Source organism: Tympanuchus pallidicinctus, unplaced genomic scaffold, assembly GCF_026119805.1.
Source record: "Tympanuchus pallidicinctus isolate F22 unplaced genomic scaffold, pur_lepc_1.0 scaffold1, whole genome shotgun sequence".
In the NCBI taxonomy this organism is placed as follows: Eukaryota; Metazoa; Chordata; class Aves; order Galliformes; family Phasianidae; genus Tympanuchus; species Tympanuchus pallidicinctus.
The window spans coordinates 87,950,257-87,964,288 of NW_026294618.1; the positions used below are offsets into that span (position 1 = coordinate 87,950,257).

Consider the following 14,032-nt stretch of genomic DNA (forward strand, 5'->3'; position numbering starts at 1 on the left):
TCGTTGGATGAACTGCAAGGTCGTCTAAAATACAATGGAAAAAAAAAGTTAAATGAAATTAGATCACTGTTTACACCTTCTTTGGAAAGAACAAGAACTATACCTGTGTTCCCCAAAAATTGTGCTCCTTTCCTCAGCTGCAAGGCCTACTACAGAGTGAAATTCTCCTATGTCTGAATGAGCTGGACGGGTGGGAGAGCTCCCAGCTCATCCTAAATACTGAACATTGACTATCCCAGGCCAACTTTGTGCTAAGAACTGCACTAGGAGCAGTGTAGACGGCCAGGCTCCAGTGACCACAAACAGATACTGTTGGAAGTATCGAGATGTGGCCTCAAGATATTTTTTCAGCACATCTACTGACATGTTGCACTGACACACCTAAAGTGAAAGCAGTCTCTTCTGTTGCTTTGATGTCTAAGAAGAAGAGGAACCGAAACAAAGTCTTATTTTTAATAAAGCTGTGCTTCTGCAGCAAGTAGCACTTAAACTCTGAAGTCAGCCAGAATAAATGAATTTACCCAGCACCTGATCTGGTACAAGAGAAGTACAGCCAGACCAGGCTTTTTCTTGGAATGAATGAAGGAGGCAAAGAGGGCCTGAATCTGATATAGATAACTTAATTGCAAAAAAAGCAGTTTGCTTATCTGTGGTCTGTGAATTCAAGATTCGCTTCCAGTATTCTCTAAAAATCCACAGTGCCTGCAGTCATCACTGTCGTGTCTTAGCTAAGTGCTCAGGGAAAGCAAATATAGCCAAGTTAGAATTTTGAAGAATTTGTTCATAGTATTATTCATGCTCTAAATTAGATCAGGAACTGTGGCTTAAATAGATCACCTGATGTTAACTAAAATACCAAATCATAATTAGCGAGGAAAATTAAGGCTGGTGGCTAAGCCCATCTACCACTCATACACAAATCTGATTAGGCTCAAACATATGCACCAACAACGTGCAGTATGTTATTTGCTGAGCACACGCAAAATGATTTCCCACAGAAGCCAGTAACAAACTTAAATATTGTGGTATTTTCCTAATGCTCTTTGGAGAACAATCCATTTTTATAATGACACATTGTCCAAGGCGGCAGAATTATAAATCACAGTAGTGTTGCCAGATACCACTCCTACACAAACACATACCGGGCAAGGTTTGAGGGAGTATCGCTTACTGAGGTGACAAGTGACGGCCTACACGTGCTACGCGTGAGCCACACAGCCTGATTTCTGGGGGGTCTGTCACATCAAACTGCAGAGGTTGGGTGGAAACAAGGAATGCTTTGCCTATGGCACTTGATGCAGTGAAAGACCAGGGCAGAGGCATGTGCCCTAGTGCCAGTCCTAGGCGTCCTTTGCCTCCAGTCAGACCTCCATCTTTGCCCTCTGCATGTTAACCCATCAGCGCATTCCTTCGCACCGCAGCTGCAGAGACAAAGCTGTGGGCTGAGGGGAGCACCGGCCGTTTCCTTGGAGCTGCCTGCGGCGGGGCGGCAGCGGATGCAGCCTGCAGGGTGCTTGATGGGAGGGTGCCTCACACAGACCTGCAGCCACCCGGCCCTGCGGCACAGGGTGCGTAAACTGAGAGAGACTTTACGGGAATGAGATTATGCTGCTGCTCCCTCGGGGACGTTGTGGGGATTGTTTACGTCATTTCTGTCTCCATATGCTTCCCATCGTCTGCACTGAAACACTTCCGAGGTTCAGGTAAAAGACTGTAAATGGAGAATACAAGGGCAGCCTGTCGGCAAGCGACACCACTCATAACGCAACTCAGCACCAGGAATAAACAGGGACCTGTGCAGAAAGGCAGCGGGGGTCGATACAGAAATAGCACCTTCCCGCCGCGCTCTGGAAGCAGCGCGCACCCGGCGCTGGAGCAAGCGACGCGGGGAACGCCCGCAGCGCCGCCGCCCGCAGCTGGAGGCAGCCGCGCCCGGCTCCGCCTCCCACCGCGCCGCGCCCCGCCTCTCGGCTTCCATTGCCCGCGCCGGGCGCCCGAGGTTGCTTTGCGCCCGGCGGCGGAGCGCTGACTTCGCGGGGCGGTGAGCGCCGGCGGAGCCAGGCTGAGGCCGCCGCTGCCGGGAAGCTGGGCGGGGAGACGGCCGAGATGGTGGAGGACGGCAGCGAGGAAGAGGAGGGGGAGGCGGAGGGAGAGAGAGGGGAGATGCTGGGAGCCCCGCAGCACAACGGCTTCCTCCCCGGCAAGGAAGCGGAGAACGGCGGCCCCGGAGGATGCGCGGCAGCCGGGACCGGGGCGGGCGGGCGGGCGGAGACGCGGCTGTCGCGGCGGCGGCTGGCGGTGCTGGCCGTGTTCAGCTGCTACTCGCTGGTGAACGCTTTCCAGTGGATCCAGTACAGCATCCTTAGCAACGTCTTCGTCCACTTCTACGGCGTGTCCTTCACGGAGATAGACTGGCTCTCCATGGTGTACATGGTGGCCTACGTGCCGCTCATCCTGCCCGCCACCTGGCTGCTGGAAGCCCGCGGCCTGCGCCTCACGGCGCTGCTGGGCGCGGGGCTGAACGCGCTGGGCGCTTGGCTCAAGTGCGCCAGCCTGGCGCCCGGCCGCTACGCGCTCACCATGGCGGCGCAGGCCGTGTGCGCCGTCGCGCAGGTCTTCATCCTGGGGCTGCCCTCCCGCATCGCCTCCGTCTGGTTCGGCCCCGCCGAGGTCTCCACTGCCTGCTCCGTGGCCGTGCTGGGCAATCAGGTGAGGGGCTGGCGCCGGCTTCGAGCCTGCGTGCAGGGGAGGTGGGCTGAGGCGGTGTGAAGTGCCACGAGTCACGGGGAATTAATGTCGGATAGACCTCTGAGGTCATCCCGTCCAACCCCGACCCATCGCCGCTTTGCCCGCTGACCGCGTCCCTCAGTGCCGCATCTCCGGTTTCCTGAACGCCTCCGAAGACGGTGCCTCCACACGTCCCTGGGCACCTGTGCCAACTGCCTCGCCGCTATTTCTGAGGAGTAATGTTCCCCCATAGGCGGTGTGAGGTGACGGTGGAGTGAGGCGGTGGCATGAGGTGCCGGTGTAACTGAGTCGGATCTCCTCACGTCCCCTGCTGGTTTATCAGAGCTGGACCGGGCACCTCTGGAAACACAGGTGGAGATGAGGTGCTGCTCCTTGTCCTTCCCCCATCACCTTATTCTCAGCCCTGTCCCTGCTCATCTGTGGCAGCAAAATGGTGAAACTCCCACCAAGGTCGCTGGTGCAGGCTTAGGTCTTAGGTGTGGTTTCGTTAAGATAATAGAGATTATGTTTCTTGTCTCATGAGTCTGATGATTTATGACTGTGCACTTCGGATTATTGGTAATATTTAGGTTAAGGTTCTTGCTATATCTTACTTCTGTATTAATAGCTGTTCTATTGCTTTCCCACTACAATTAATCCTGTGCCTTTTTGCTATCCACAGTCAGGTTTAAGATTTGTCAGCTATATCTCTGCACTTCAGACACTCAGCTGTCCTTCCAGTGGCAAGGAGCTGCTAGGGCCTCTATTTGGCAGGACAGTGGCCAAGCTAGTGCAGAAATTGGGTGTGGGGCTATGCATAGTTCTGATGCTGGTGAGGGAAAGGAACAGCAGTGCAGGGATTGTCCCAGATCACACATGTTATCTGTCAAAGTGCTGCTTACTTGCAGCTGAAACATGTATCTCTGAGAGTGTGGCTGTTCGCCTGTCAAGGGTTGTTTTGAGCACCATGTTTTCAAAAGTAGTTTCTCAGTTGGGTATAGCAGGTTCTTTCTTGATCCTTCTGACCATAATTCTCTACTGCATGAAGAAGGTTAAAAAAAATAAATAATGGTGGCACAGGATGATTGTGGGTACTACGTAGCACTGCTCTGATGGCGAATAAAAGTCCTACACATTAAGAGAAAGCATAATAGTGTACTCTGTTTATGAGCTTCATATACTGAAGGGTGAGGGTAGAAAGAAATGAGTTCTTCAGGTGAATGCTGAATACTGCTTAAATCTGATGGCCTTTGGGGGAGGGAAAGCAGGGAAAGACTTACAAGGCGAATGCACAAAGGCTGCTTTGAGAGCCTACTGGCACATCTCTGGTGTGCGTGCTCTCTGAGTTGTGAATTTGCCATTCTGACAGTCACTGACATTTTATTTATTTTAACCTGAAATAGATGCAGGGTTTTTTTTTTTTTTTTTTTTTTTTTTTTTTTTAAGTCTAAGTATTCTTGCACTTAAGAATACAGCCTAGTTTTGTATGAGTGGCAGAGACAAGTTGCAGAGTAATTTAAGGCTGTTGTTTCTTGACATTTCTTAATGCTTTATACATATACCCGAAATGTCAGGAAAATGAATTTTTGTTTCTTTTCTTGCTTTTACAGCTTGGCACTGCCATTGGCTTTTTGTTGCCACCTGTCTTGGTTCCAAATACCCCTGATGATATTGATCTAATGGCACATAATATAAGCATAATGTTCTATGGAACAGCAATAGTATCCACACTTTTGTTCTTCTTAACAGGAGTTGGTAAGTGTTTTGTTCTTACAGTGTGAAAGTACTGTGGCCATAGGGGGTGTTTATGCTGTTGTACTTTGGGCATCTGACTTAGCCCACTGCAGTTGAGTTTACCTCTTCTCAGGTTACTTGTGCTCACTGTCTGTGGTATCAGGGCTAAGAGACAGGCGTTACTGTGTGTCATGCTTCACGTGGAGCAGCCTCTCTCAGGACACAGGTTTTTTGCTAGAACCCATGAGGACACTATGATGTAATGGAAATTCTTTCTGTTAATCTTACAATTTAGATGTGAAGGGCTGGGGATGCTGCATGTGAAGTCAGGCTCTAACTATATGCTGGCAGCAGTGAGATGTGAACAAGTTAATTAACGCATTATCTATTCTGGCTGTGACTTGTTTCTTGCATGAGGAAAATCTAGAATGTATATTTGGAAGCATTGAAAAGACAATCCTGTTAAATGTATTGAACTAGAAGACTTCATCTTTCAAGAAAGAAACAGGCGTGACTCTGGTAAATACAGATGAAAATCTTTTTTTTCCCCGTAGTGTTCGAAGAGAAGCCCAAATACCCTCCCAGTCACTCTCAAGCACTCCTGCAAGCTATGCCTCCTGAGGATTACTCCTACAAGCAGTCAATTATTAATTTGATCAAAAATGTCCCATTTGTACTTCTACTGATCAGCTATGGTAAGTGGTTGTGTCTGGCTGTTGTCTGGCAGAGCAGTTCCAATGTGTGCCAGAAGCATGGTGAGGTTTAATTGTGGTTTTTTTAGGTGAGGGAGGGATGTCAAACTACTACATATTAAGCAGCCTATGGAAAACCCTGCAGTATTTGAGATGCCATTTATAGGTCTGGAGAAGAGATGCGTATGGTAGATGAAAGGTTATTCCTCTGATCTGAGTCTTGGATGCTGTATGGGAACTGCTGAGTCACGGCCTGAACCTCTGATTGATCACCTGAGGTGAGCCTTGAGTCAGCCAGAGGAGCACAGCTGAAGGCAATTCACCTGTGCTGCAGGAAGGGGTGGAGCCAGGCTCCACCCCTCCTGGACCTATTTAAGAGCTGGCTGCCAGAGGGGAAGGATCTCTTCTGGAGATCCCCTCTTTTGGTATCTTCTGGTGAGCTCAACCCAAGGGTAAGCTCTTCCACTTATTCTCTTTTTGTGATCGTTGTCTGCTTTGCCTTACTCTCTTGATTATATTGCAATTATAACATCTTGATATCTATTGATTATACACAATTATATTGTGACTATAACATCTTGGTTATACAGATGCCAAAAGATTAACTCTGTGGTAGCAGATCTGCGTGGCTAGATGTGGGGTGACTGAAGCTGCTCTTTTGCTGTTGCAGGAATTATGACTGGAACATTTTATTCTGTTTCCACATTGTTAAACCAGATGATAGTAACTCATTATGAGGTAAGTATTGTTTTGTTTTTGTTTTTTTAATTTTATATTTGCAGAGGTGATTTGGTTTGGTTTCCTTTGTACCCCCCCATACAGTTTCTTGCATCATACAGCTGTGGGAGTCATAGGAATGTTTGCCTTATGACTGCCAAGAGGTCTGAACTTGACTCTGAGTGGAAACAAGTTATTAATGAGCACCATATAAATATTTGTTGAAAGGGAGAAGAAGTGAACGCTGGGAGAATTGGCTTGACACTGGTGGTGGCAGGAATGGTGGGTTCGATTATTTGTGGTTTGTGGCTGGATTACACTAAAACGTACAAGTAAGTGTGGGTAGGCATGTATGGGGCTAAGGGTAGGAGTCTGGTGCAATTATGTTAGAAAAATACTGCAACTGTGGAGGTGAGCTGATGATAAAATGCAGCGCATCCCTGATCGTCTAGCAGCCTTGATGAAGATGAGTTTCAGAGGCTTCAGCAGAAGTCTGACGCTCTGTTACTGGTTCTTGGCCAAAAGAAATGAGAGGGAGTTGTGGAGAATGCAAAGACGTGAAGGATTTTCCGTCTACTCCTGTCTCTGCAGGGAATGTAATGCTATCAAGAAAAGTGTTGTGTGTCCTACATGTAGTGGCCAGAAGGAACCCAGTAGGTTCCTTCTTCGTGGAAAGCATAAAGGCTCAAAACTTATCCTCCCTTGTTGTGTGAAGCACCCAGTTGAGGGATTCCCAGTTCTTGTATGACTTCTGGTCCTGTTAAGAAGCAGAACATTGGCTTTCATTCAGTGGATGACCATGCAGCAGAACTCTGTTTTGGTGTAAGAGCTCTTGGGTCCATCACCTGTGCTATGGTTCCCCTTCCAGGAGTGGGCAGTGCTTCCTCTGCTGACAGCAGAGGAGTTCTCCTTTGGTGATTCTCACATGTGAGCACTGTAGAAACCTACAGGATGCTAGTGCTGTAGATTGTTTCTCCATGCCTTTTGGCTTATAAATGAGTGGTGCATGCTTTAATGTTTTGGGTTACATCCCTCATTCCAGATTTAAAATGTTCTATTAATTTTTCTGACTTCTTAGATTGATTTTTTTTTTTAATTATTCTTTGTTTTATTTTTAATCACTGATATTGATTTGGCTGCTGCTGTTTTGATCTTTATATAATGAATTGTGCTGCAGAATGGCCAAGAGGTGCAGCACAGAACTAAAGGAGAACTGAAATAGTCTTGAGGTAATGGTTTCCTGTACAATTATTTGTTCTTTGAGAGTCTCTGAGTAGTTCTCTTGGCCTTGAATGAAGCAGCCGTGTAACTAAGGCAATAAGGAGCTGGGGTATGAATGTCTTCTCACTAAAATGCATTATATGGTTAAGTTAGAGTTACAGGAAGCTAATTTAATTATTGTAGAAAGTCAGTTGTTAACAAGAGAGTAAATAATTATATTATTCTTCTGTACTTCAACAATGTGCTATGACCTTATGTTTAAAATGTTAATATGTTTTTATTGTTGTTGTGTTGCAGGCAAACTACTTTGATTGTTTACATTCTCTCCTTCATTGGGATGGTGGTATTCACCTTCACGCTGGACCTCGGATACCTTATAGTGGTGTTTGTGACTGGAGGAGTGCTTGGGTGAGTGATGAAAGGAGGCTAGAAGGCTGATTGCAGTTCTGCTCAGAGATAGCATTTGACTGCTTTAACTCAGTGTTTCTACTGTGTGTTCTGTCACCATGCTCTCAACCTATGTCTGTGTAGCTAATAGATGTGGTTTATTTGGCAGGCAAAGCAAGCGTTGAATCGTATTAGATCTTGAAAACAAACAGTTCAGAGTAGCAGATAATTGGGTACCAGGTGTTGATGCTTGATTTTCATAGCCATAGTAACAGATGAAAGCCATACCCATCATTTTCTTGTTTTCTTCTTCAACAGGTTCTTCATGACCGGCTATCTGCCACTCGGGTTTGAATTTGCAGTGGAAATTACATACCCAGAGTCTGAAGGCACTTCCTCAGGTCTCCTCAATGCATCAGCACAGGTTACGTCACCTTATTTATTCAAGTGGTGTAAAGTTCAAGGAAGGCTGCTCTGCTAGAGTCTAAGTCTTCCTTAGATTTGGCTGCTGATCTCCGTTGTGGTGGTGTTGTCCTTTTAAAATATATTTTTAAATTATTATTTGGTTCAGTATGATATGGTCTGAATTTGATGACTCTTCTTGATGTGGTACTGATGAAGTGACTTGTTTGCAGATATTTGGAATTGTCTTTACGCTCGTCCAAGGAAAGCTTACAACAGACTACAGTCCTCGTGCAGGAAACCTCTTTCTTTGTGCTTGGCTGTTCGTGGGCATTATCTTGACAGGTAATTAAGCAGAAATGTAAGTAAAAAATGGAAAGGGAAAAATGTGGAGTTGAGATGTTTCAAAGACTTAGAATGTATGTGTATTAGTATATGACTTTCTGTCTGGGCTGAGGACCAAAATGACTAGGAAGTGCAGGGTATGTTTTAAGTTTTACATACTTGCTGTGTCCACGCGCTTTGTTTTAAGGATGGTGTTGCTAATAGGTGAACAACCAGTCATCAGCCATTTCTTGAGCCTTGTCCTGAATTTGTGGCAGATGCTTGCCTTCAAAGTAGGTTAGTGAACATAAGCAAGTTGGTAAATGCAGACAGTTTGCAGTTTTTCAAATGTAATTGATGTTTTTGTTTTTTAATGTGATATGATTTAGACAAGCCAGCATTTGGAAGTATGCTGGAAATGACAAAACCACTAAGCTTTGCTTTAGGTACTCATGTTTTAAAAGCTTTTATTGTCATTTTTTTGCATGTGACTTGTGAGGAGCAAGTTCCAGTTGTCACCAATTCAAATTACGAAAGTCAATGATGTATTTTGAGTCAGTGCTGAAAGCAGCTTCTTAGTGCTTGCCCGTGAAATGCATGTCATTACAAAGCTGGAAATCAACTTTCTCTTTTTTTTTTCTTTTTTTCCCCAGCCTTAATAAAATCAGATCTGCGAAGACACAATGTGAATTCAGGGATTATGAATATGGATGTGAAAGCTGTAAGTGGTGACTCTTTTACACTGTGATATTACTACACTTGAATGGCTGGCTTCTACTGAATTAATATTGGCAGAAAAGAACGATTGACAAAAACTTCCTGTGTGACAGTTTTGGTGCTGCTTTGTAAGGACAGAGTCGTGTGGGAGGCTGCCATCAGATAGTGTTTCTCTCCTTAGCTTCCATGAGAAGTCTCTGCTCTCAGATTTTCCTGAATTTTATATGGCTAGTATTCATCTCTTCTTGAGTGTAGGGTTTATTTATTTTTCCATGTTTGTAAGTAGTTTTGTAAATTGTGGAGCTTTTTTTGCATATTGCTTTAGGAGGTCATGCTATAGATGACATGTTTTATTTTAAACACCTGCCATCCCTGTAAGTGAAGTCTGTGTCTGATGAACTGAAGTCATGCTGCAGTTCTTATTCTGTGTTTTCATGAAGAGCCAGGTTGTTCTTCTCTGAGCACCGTATCGAGTTATGGGAGAATGAACACTGTGCTTCCTGCTGTTTATGAGGTTCCAAGACCATGGTTCAGCAGCTTTTACAACAAAACACAGTCACGAGTTGAACTAAAACCAACACCTGAAACTTTGTTCAATGCTATTATTTTCTTGACCCTTTTGATTCAGTTAAGGAAATCAGCTTTCTGAAGTCAGATGTTTTAAGGTCCTTCATATGCATCTTTGTATTATAAAGGTGTCTTGCATATACAACAGCTCTGGTCATCTGCAAGCAGCTTTAGGACTTAAGGTTCAGAAACTTGCAAGTCAATGCCACGCAAGCAGACTTTTTTTTTGCCTGAAACCTGTGTGGCCGTGTCTGCACAGTATGACAGCCTGTGTGTTTATCAGCTTGGGTTAGGGTTATCATGGAGATGGACGTGATGACTTGTATATAGCAGTCCCCTGAGTCCACTGTTCCACTTTCACTCATTACCTTGTTAATTAGCTAGATTGTCACACAACTTTATGAATATTAACCCCAGTAACACAGAATTGTAGTGTTCTCACCACATCATTATCATAGGGGAGTGCTGCCTGTGTTAATAAATGTAGAACAGCTGCCTGTGTGAATAAATCTAAAATAATACACCGATTCTAAACCTTGATTAAGATTCTCCCATGTTTAAACCTGATAGAGGAAAAAAAAAAAAAAGGAAGTTAATTTCCATGTGATAAATATCTATATGCTGTAAATGTATGTTTTAAAGTTAAACCAAGGAAGCTCAATTCCATGGATTTTTTTTTTTTGGTTTTTTTTTTTTTTTTTTTTATCAGAAAGAGAATGGAAAATAGAGCTTTCTGTAAATGTCTCTTCTAGTTGATAAACTACATGTACTATTGTGGTCTAACATACTGTAGTCTAACTCAATAGTTACCCAAGAGTACTGAGGTTGAAAGTGGCTTTGGCTGTACTACAGCTCAATTCTTGATTACTGCTTTCTTTTTCCCACAGGTACCAGTTGACAATCCAGAACGTGAAACTTGTACTGCATTCAAAATTCAGTCAGATTTGTAAGCCTGAAAGAAGATGGCTTAGAAACGCACAATTTCTGTTGAATGCTTAACAAAATTAGTATAGTCACTGGATTTATGTGTATGAGTAGTAAAACGTGTTTGGTGATTTTGGTGACATTTATGTGGACAGCTATGAAGATGCTGACTTCATTTTGCCCAAGATATAAACAATAGGACTTTGTATGGAATATTTATTGTAACAGACTACAAGTTTTGCTGTTTCGTTAATGAATCACAGAGTCGCAGGGGTTGGAAGGGACTTCTGGGGATCATCGAGTCCAACCCCCTAATGCTCTTCATTTTGGGAAGAAGTGTACGTTCAGGATGCCCACCAAAATGTGCATTTGGAATCCTGAAGTACAGTCATGATCAGAAGTATCTTCTCCCCAGGAAATCAGAAGTTAGTTAATTTCTTGTTCAGTTCTTTCTAGTGCTTTTACCAAGTCGCAGTAGGTAGCTGCATGACTGGAGGGTATTCATACTTATTTTTAATGTCTCTGATGTAAGACAGTATTTCCTTCTGGGAAACTGTCTATAGCACAATTCTGAAAACGTGATAACTGCAAATATGTGTGTTGAGTTTCTTTTGCCTTGAAACTTCTTGATAGATAGTGGAAGATGAGAGAAAATGCTTTTTTTGTAGGTTCTTCAAGCATTTCTGGGGAGATTTAAAGAGCTTCCTACTAGGTATGTTGAAGAAAATACATTTCTTATTAAATAGAAAGAAAAGACCACCATTGATTTATCTATCTATCTATCTATGGTGAAGTATTCACAGGCAATGGAATATGATTGCACAGGTTGCCTCCTGAATATTTTGAGTGCTTTCTCAGTTCAAATGAGAGGAACACGTGTTTACAAAGAGATGGTGCCTTTACAAAGTAAAGAAGATCCTTGCCTCATCTTGAGTTTGGCCAGTGCTGCTGAAGAAATTCCATTTTGCTTGTTAAACCTCCTGAATGTTTGTGGAGTATCCAAAAATGTGCTCTACCTGTTGTATTGTTTTTTTTTTCCCCTCCATTTATTTCTCTGTGTTACGTTGTATCATTTGTCTCCTGTAAAATTTTTGTGCTCACTGTGTAACTTAACAGTAAATAATGTCTTGTTCCTCACAGTCAAGAGCTGTAAGGGTGACTGAAAGGAAAATAGTGATGTTTCTCTTTGTCTGATGAAATACTTGCTGTTTAAATAATGAGTCTTAGCTACTAAGTATGCTTCTTTGCTTTTGTATTATAATTGTTTGTATTATTATTTCTCACTGCAGTGCTACTGATATTATTCTTCACCCTGTGTACTATCTACCCAGCTACAGAACTGACATCCCTACAGTAATACTGAGGCTCTTCTTCTGAAAAGTCCAGCCAGAGTTAGCAGCATTGAGGCTTTAGCAGCCTTTCAGGTGAGCCTGCAGTTTCAGTGCCATCAGTGATGCAGTCTCTGTGTTCCTACAGCTGTAGTGCCATCCAGCAGGTTGAATCCTGCTTGAAGTTTTTCTGTGGGTTACAAATTGATATGGGGAACTTTGCAACTCCCAGGATAGTCTTTCAAGGTGTTAAGTATAATTAAATGCTTTTCTTCTGCCTTGTTTCTCTAAAGATTTAGAGATTTATTTTTTTTTTAATATATAAACAGGACTTTCTTAACCTAGCCTCTAAGCTTTCCTCTTAAGTTAGTGTTTTGTGTGATAAATGCTTCAGACATGAGTAGGCTGAGTGGCAGTGTAGGTATCTGAAGAAGCCAGGCATATCTGAACATTGGTCTTTCCAAAACAAGCCCATGCCTCTGCCGGAGCCAGCACTAGAGGGAAAGTGGGCATGCTTTGTGGCTCCTGGAGAGGCAAGCTCTATGAGAGGAGTCCTGTGTGAGATAGCTGAAAAGAGATGTTCAAATGGCAGGCAAGAGGATAGGAGTGGAAGTAGGAGGTACCTTGTTTATCTCAGTTCTTACATGGAGTGACTAACTGATACCAGCTGCCCCGTTCAGGGATGTGCACATTTTCAGCCTGAGTGAGCAAAGTGAAAGTTCCTTCCTTTTGCTTTCTGAATGATTTTTGCCTTTAGAGAAATGGTAACACTATGATACATACATACATATATATATATATATAACTCTTCCACAGAATACAGGTATACAGAATGGATGTGCTTTCAGACGTCCAGTAGAGTCTTTGGCAGCATCCAGAATACTTTCTACATGTCTGCTAAACACTCTAAAGTTGAGCTCTTAATTTATTTTGGAAATTCCTTTCCCTACTAGATTCCAGTTTGTTTAGTTGTTTTCAGTTGATTATTGAAAACTATTCTAGCCCTACTGGCTCCTTGTGTTTTTCATCTTCTGCCAAATTACTTGGCTGCCCTCTGAAATTGTCCAAACAAGATTTTTGGCATGCTAAAAAGCCTGCAGGGTTCCTGAAAAGAAAATATTCCTAATAATGAAGACTTAATTACATCCTAGATTTAACGCAGATCAGAAGAAACTTGAAAGTCGGAAACCTGTGAGTATTTATTTGAAAGCTATTTCTGGGCAAGGACTAAGTATAGAAATAAAAGGCTAAGTGGCAAAATGAGGAACAAATAAACCAATACTCTTCTCATCTTTTCACAAAAAGAAAAAAAAAAAAGAAAGGTTCTAGCTTGTGGCAGAAACTGGTTTGGGGTAGTTGGGGCTTTATTTTTTGCTTTCTGTTTGTTTGTTTTTTTTAATAATATAAATCAAATGTGTCTGGAATTGGAAATAGTGTTTCTGACTTTCTGAGCCATCAGATTGTGGCTCAGCCCTCTTCTGGCAGAGACTAAGAATCAAAACTGCTTAAAGAGTAATCAATCGAGAAATGGGATCGTGTGTGCCAGCTGTGAGAGGACAGAATCAGAAAGCATGTGAGGAGAGCCATCCTAATTCCATGCATTAATTTGTGCTTTAAGTATGCTCTTCTGCCTATCACAGGAGTGTGTGTCTGCTGTTACCAACTTTCGATTCCTAGTGGAAAAAATGCTTTTTGAAAAAGCTTTGGACTACTGTGTGTATGACTGAGTGAAATTGGGTTAAGTCATATTTATTGCTCTCATTTTCCATTCCGTGAACTCAATAGTTTTACTTTGTGAATGGGAATGTGGTGTTGGTTTTTATCTTGCTGTACTTGTAACACTTTCCAGAGCATTAGAGACTACAGACAATTCATAGCCCACAAGCTAAGCTGTTGTATCCATGTTTTATCCCCCCTACACACAATGTGCTGCCTGAAATCTGTGAAGAGAAATTGTTAATACACAGAATAGGGTGGAATAAGCAAAAATATGCTTAAGAGAAATGCATTTTCTTGTAAGACCTGTGTTATATACTGCTTGTCTTTGTTCTCTTGGAGATTGTGAAGATTTTTGCTGTAATTTTTGTTTTGTCCTACTCTTTGTTTCAAAATAAAGTTTAAAAAAAAAAATCCCTATGAATATTCTCTGAATGCAGTATTGTACATATGTATACATGTGGGTGAAATCATTCTTTACCATTACATGTCACTTATAAAGCTTACAGCGTACAACTTGATTGGAGCAAAGCTGCTGGTACAGCTGGTGTGTTAGATTCATTTTGCCCCCTCCAA

At 43.0% G+C, this 14,032-nt stretch overlaps 2 protein-coding genes across 4 annotated transcripts in view; both read left to right on the top strand.

The window, feature by feature from the left end:
- Nucleotides 1-1,974: 1,974 nt before the first annotated feature.
- FLVCR1 (FLVCR heme transporter 1) lies at nt 1,975-13,135 on the top strand. 3 transcript variants are annotated; one of them, XR_008206284.1, is made up of 11 exons: nt 1,975-2,709; nt 4,338-4,482; nt 5,016-5,156; nt 5,824-5,891; nt 6,099-6,202; nt 7,389-7,499; nt 7,797-7,902; nt 8,114-8,225; nt 8,858-8,925; nt 10,376-11,124; nt 11,702-13,135. XR_008206284.1 is itself a non-coding variant. In XM_052681119.1 (11 exons), the coding sequence occupies exons 1-11, from the start codon at nt 2,107-2,109 to the stop codon at nt 11,202-11,204; spliced, it is 1,641 nt and encodes a 546-aa protein (XP_052537079.1). In that variant the 5' UTR covers nt 1,979-2,106; the 3' UTR covers nt 11,205-13,135. The 3 variants fall into 3 exon arrangements, 2 of the variants coding, with proteins under 2 accessions (XP_052537066.1, XP_052537079.1); XM_052681119.1 differs by having other exon boundaries at nt 1,979-2,709; nt 10,376-10,434; nt 11,081-13,135; XM_052681106.1 differs by having other exon boundaries at nt 10,376-13,135.
- VASH2 (vasohibin 2) overlaps nt 11,737-14,032 on the top strand; it is a 32,360-nt gene continuing 30,064 nt past the window's right edge. Inside the window, exon 1 of the mRNA XM_052681176.1 lies at nt 11,737-11,836. The gene's annotated coding sequence lies outside the window, so the exon portion shown is untranslated. The remainder of the gene's footprint in view (nt 11,837-14,032) is intronic.

What these genes read in the sequence shown, in the direction of transcription:
- FLVCR1 (XM_052681119.1), top strand. Translation starts at nt 2,107, where the DNA reads ATGGTGGAGGACGGCAGCGAGGAAGAGGAGGGGGAGGCGGAGGGAGAG. An exon ending in CGTGGGCATTATCTTGACAG is followed by an intron (nt 8,226 to 8,857) that starts GTAATTAAGCAG and finishes TTTTTTCCCCAG; the next exon opens with CCTTAATAAAATCAGATCTG. An exon ending in TGAATATGGATGTGAAAGCT is followed by an intron (nt 8,926 to 10,375) that starts GTAAGTGGTGAC and finishes TTTTTCCCACAG; the next exon opens with GTACCAGTTGACAATCCAGA.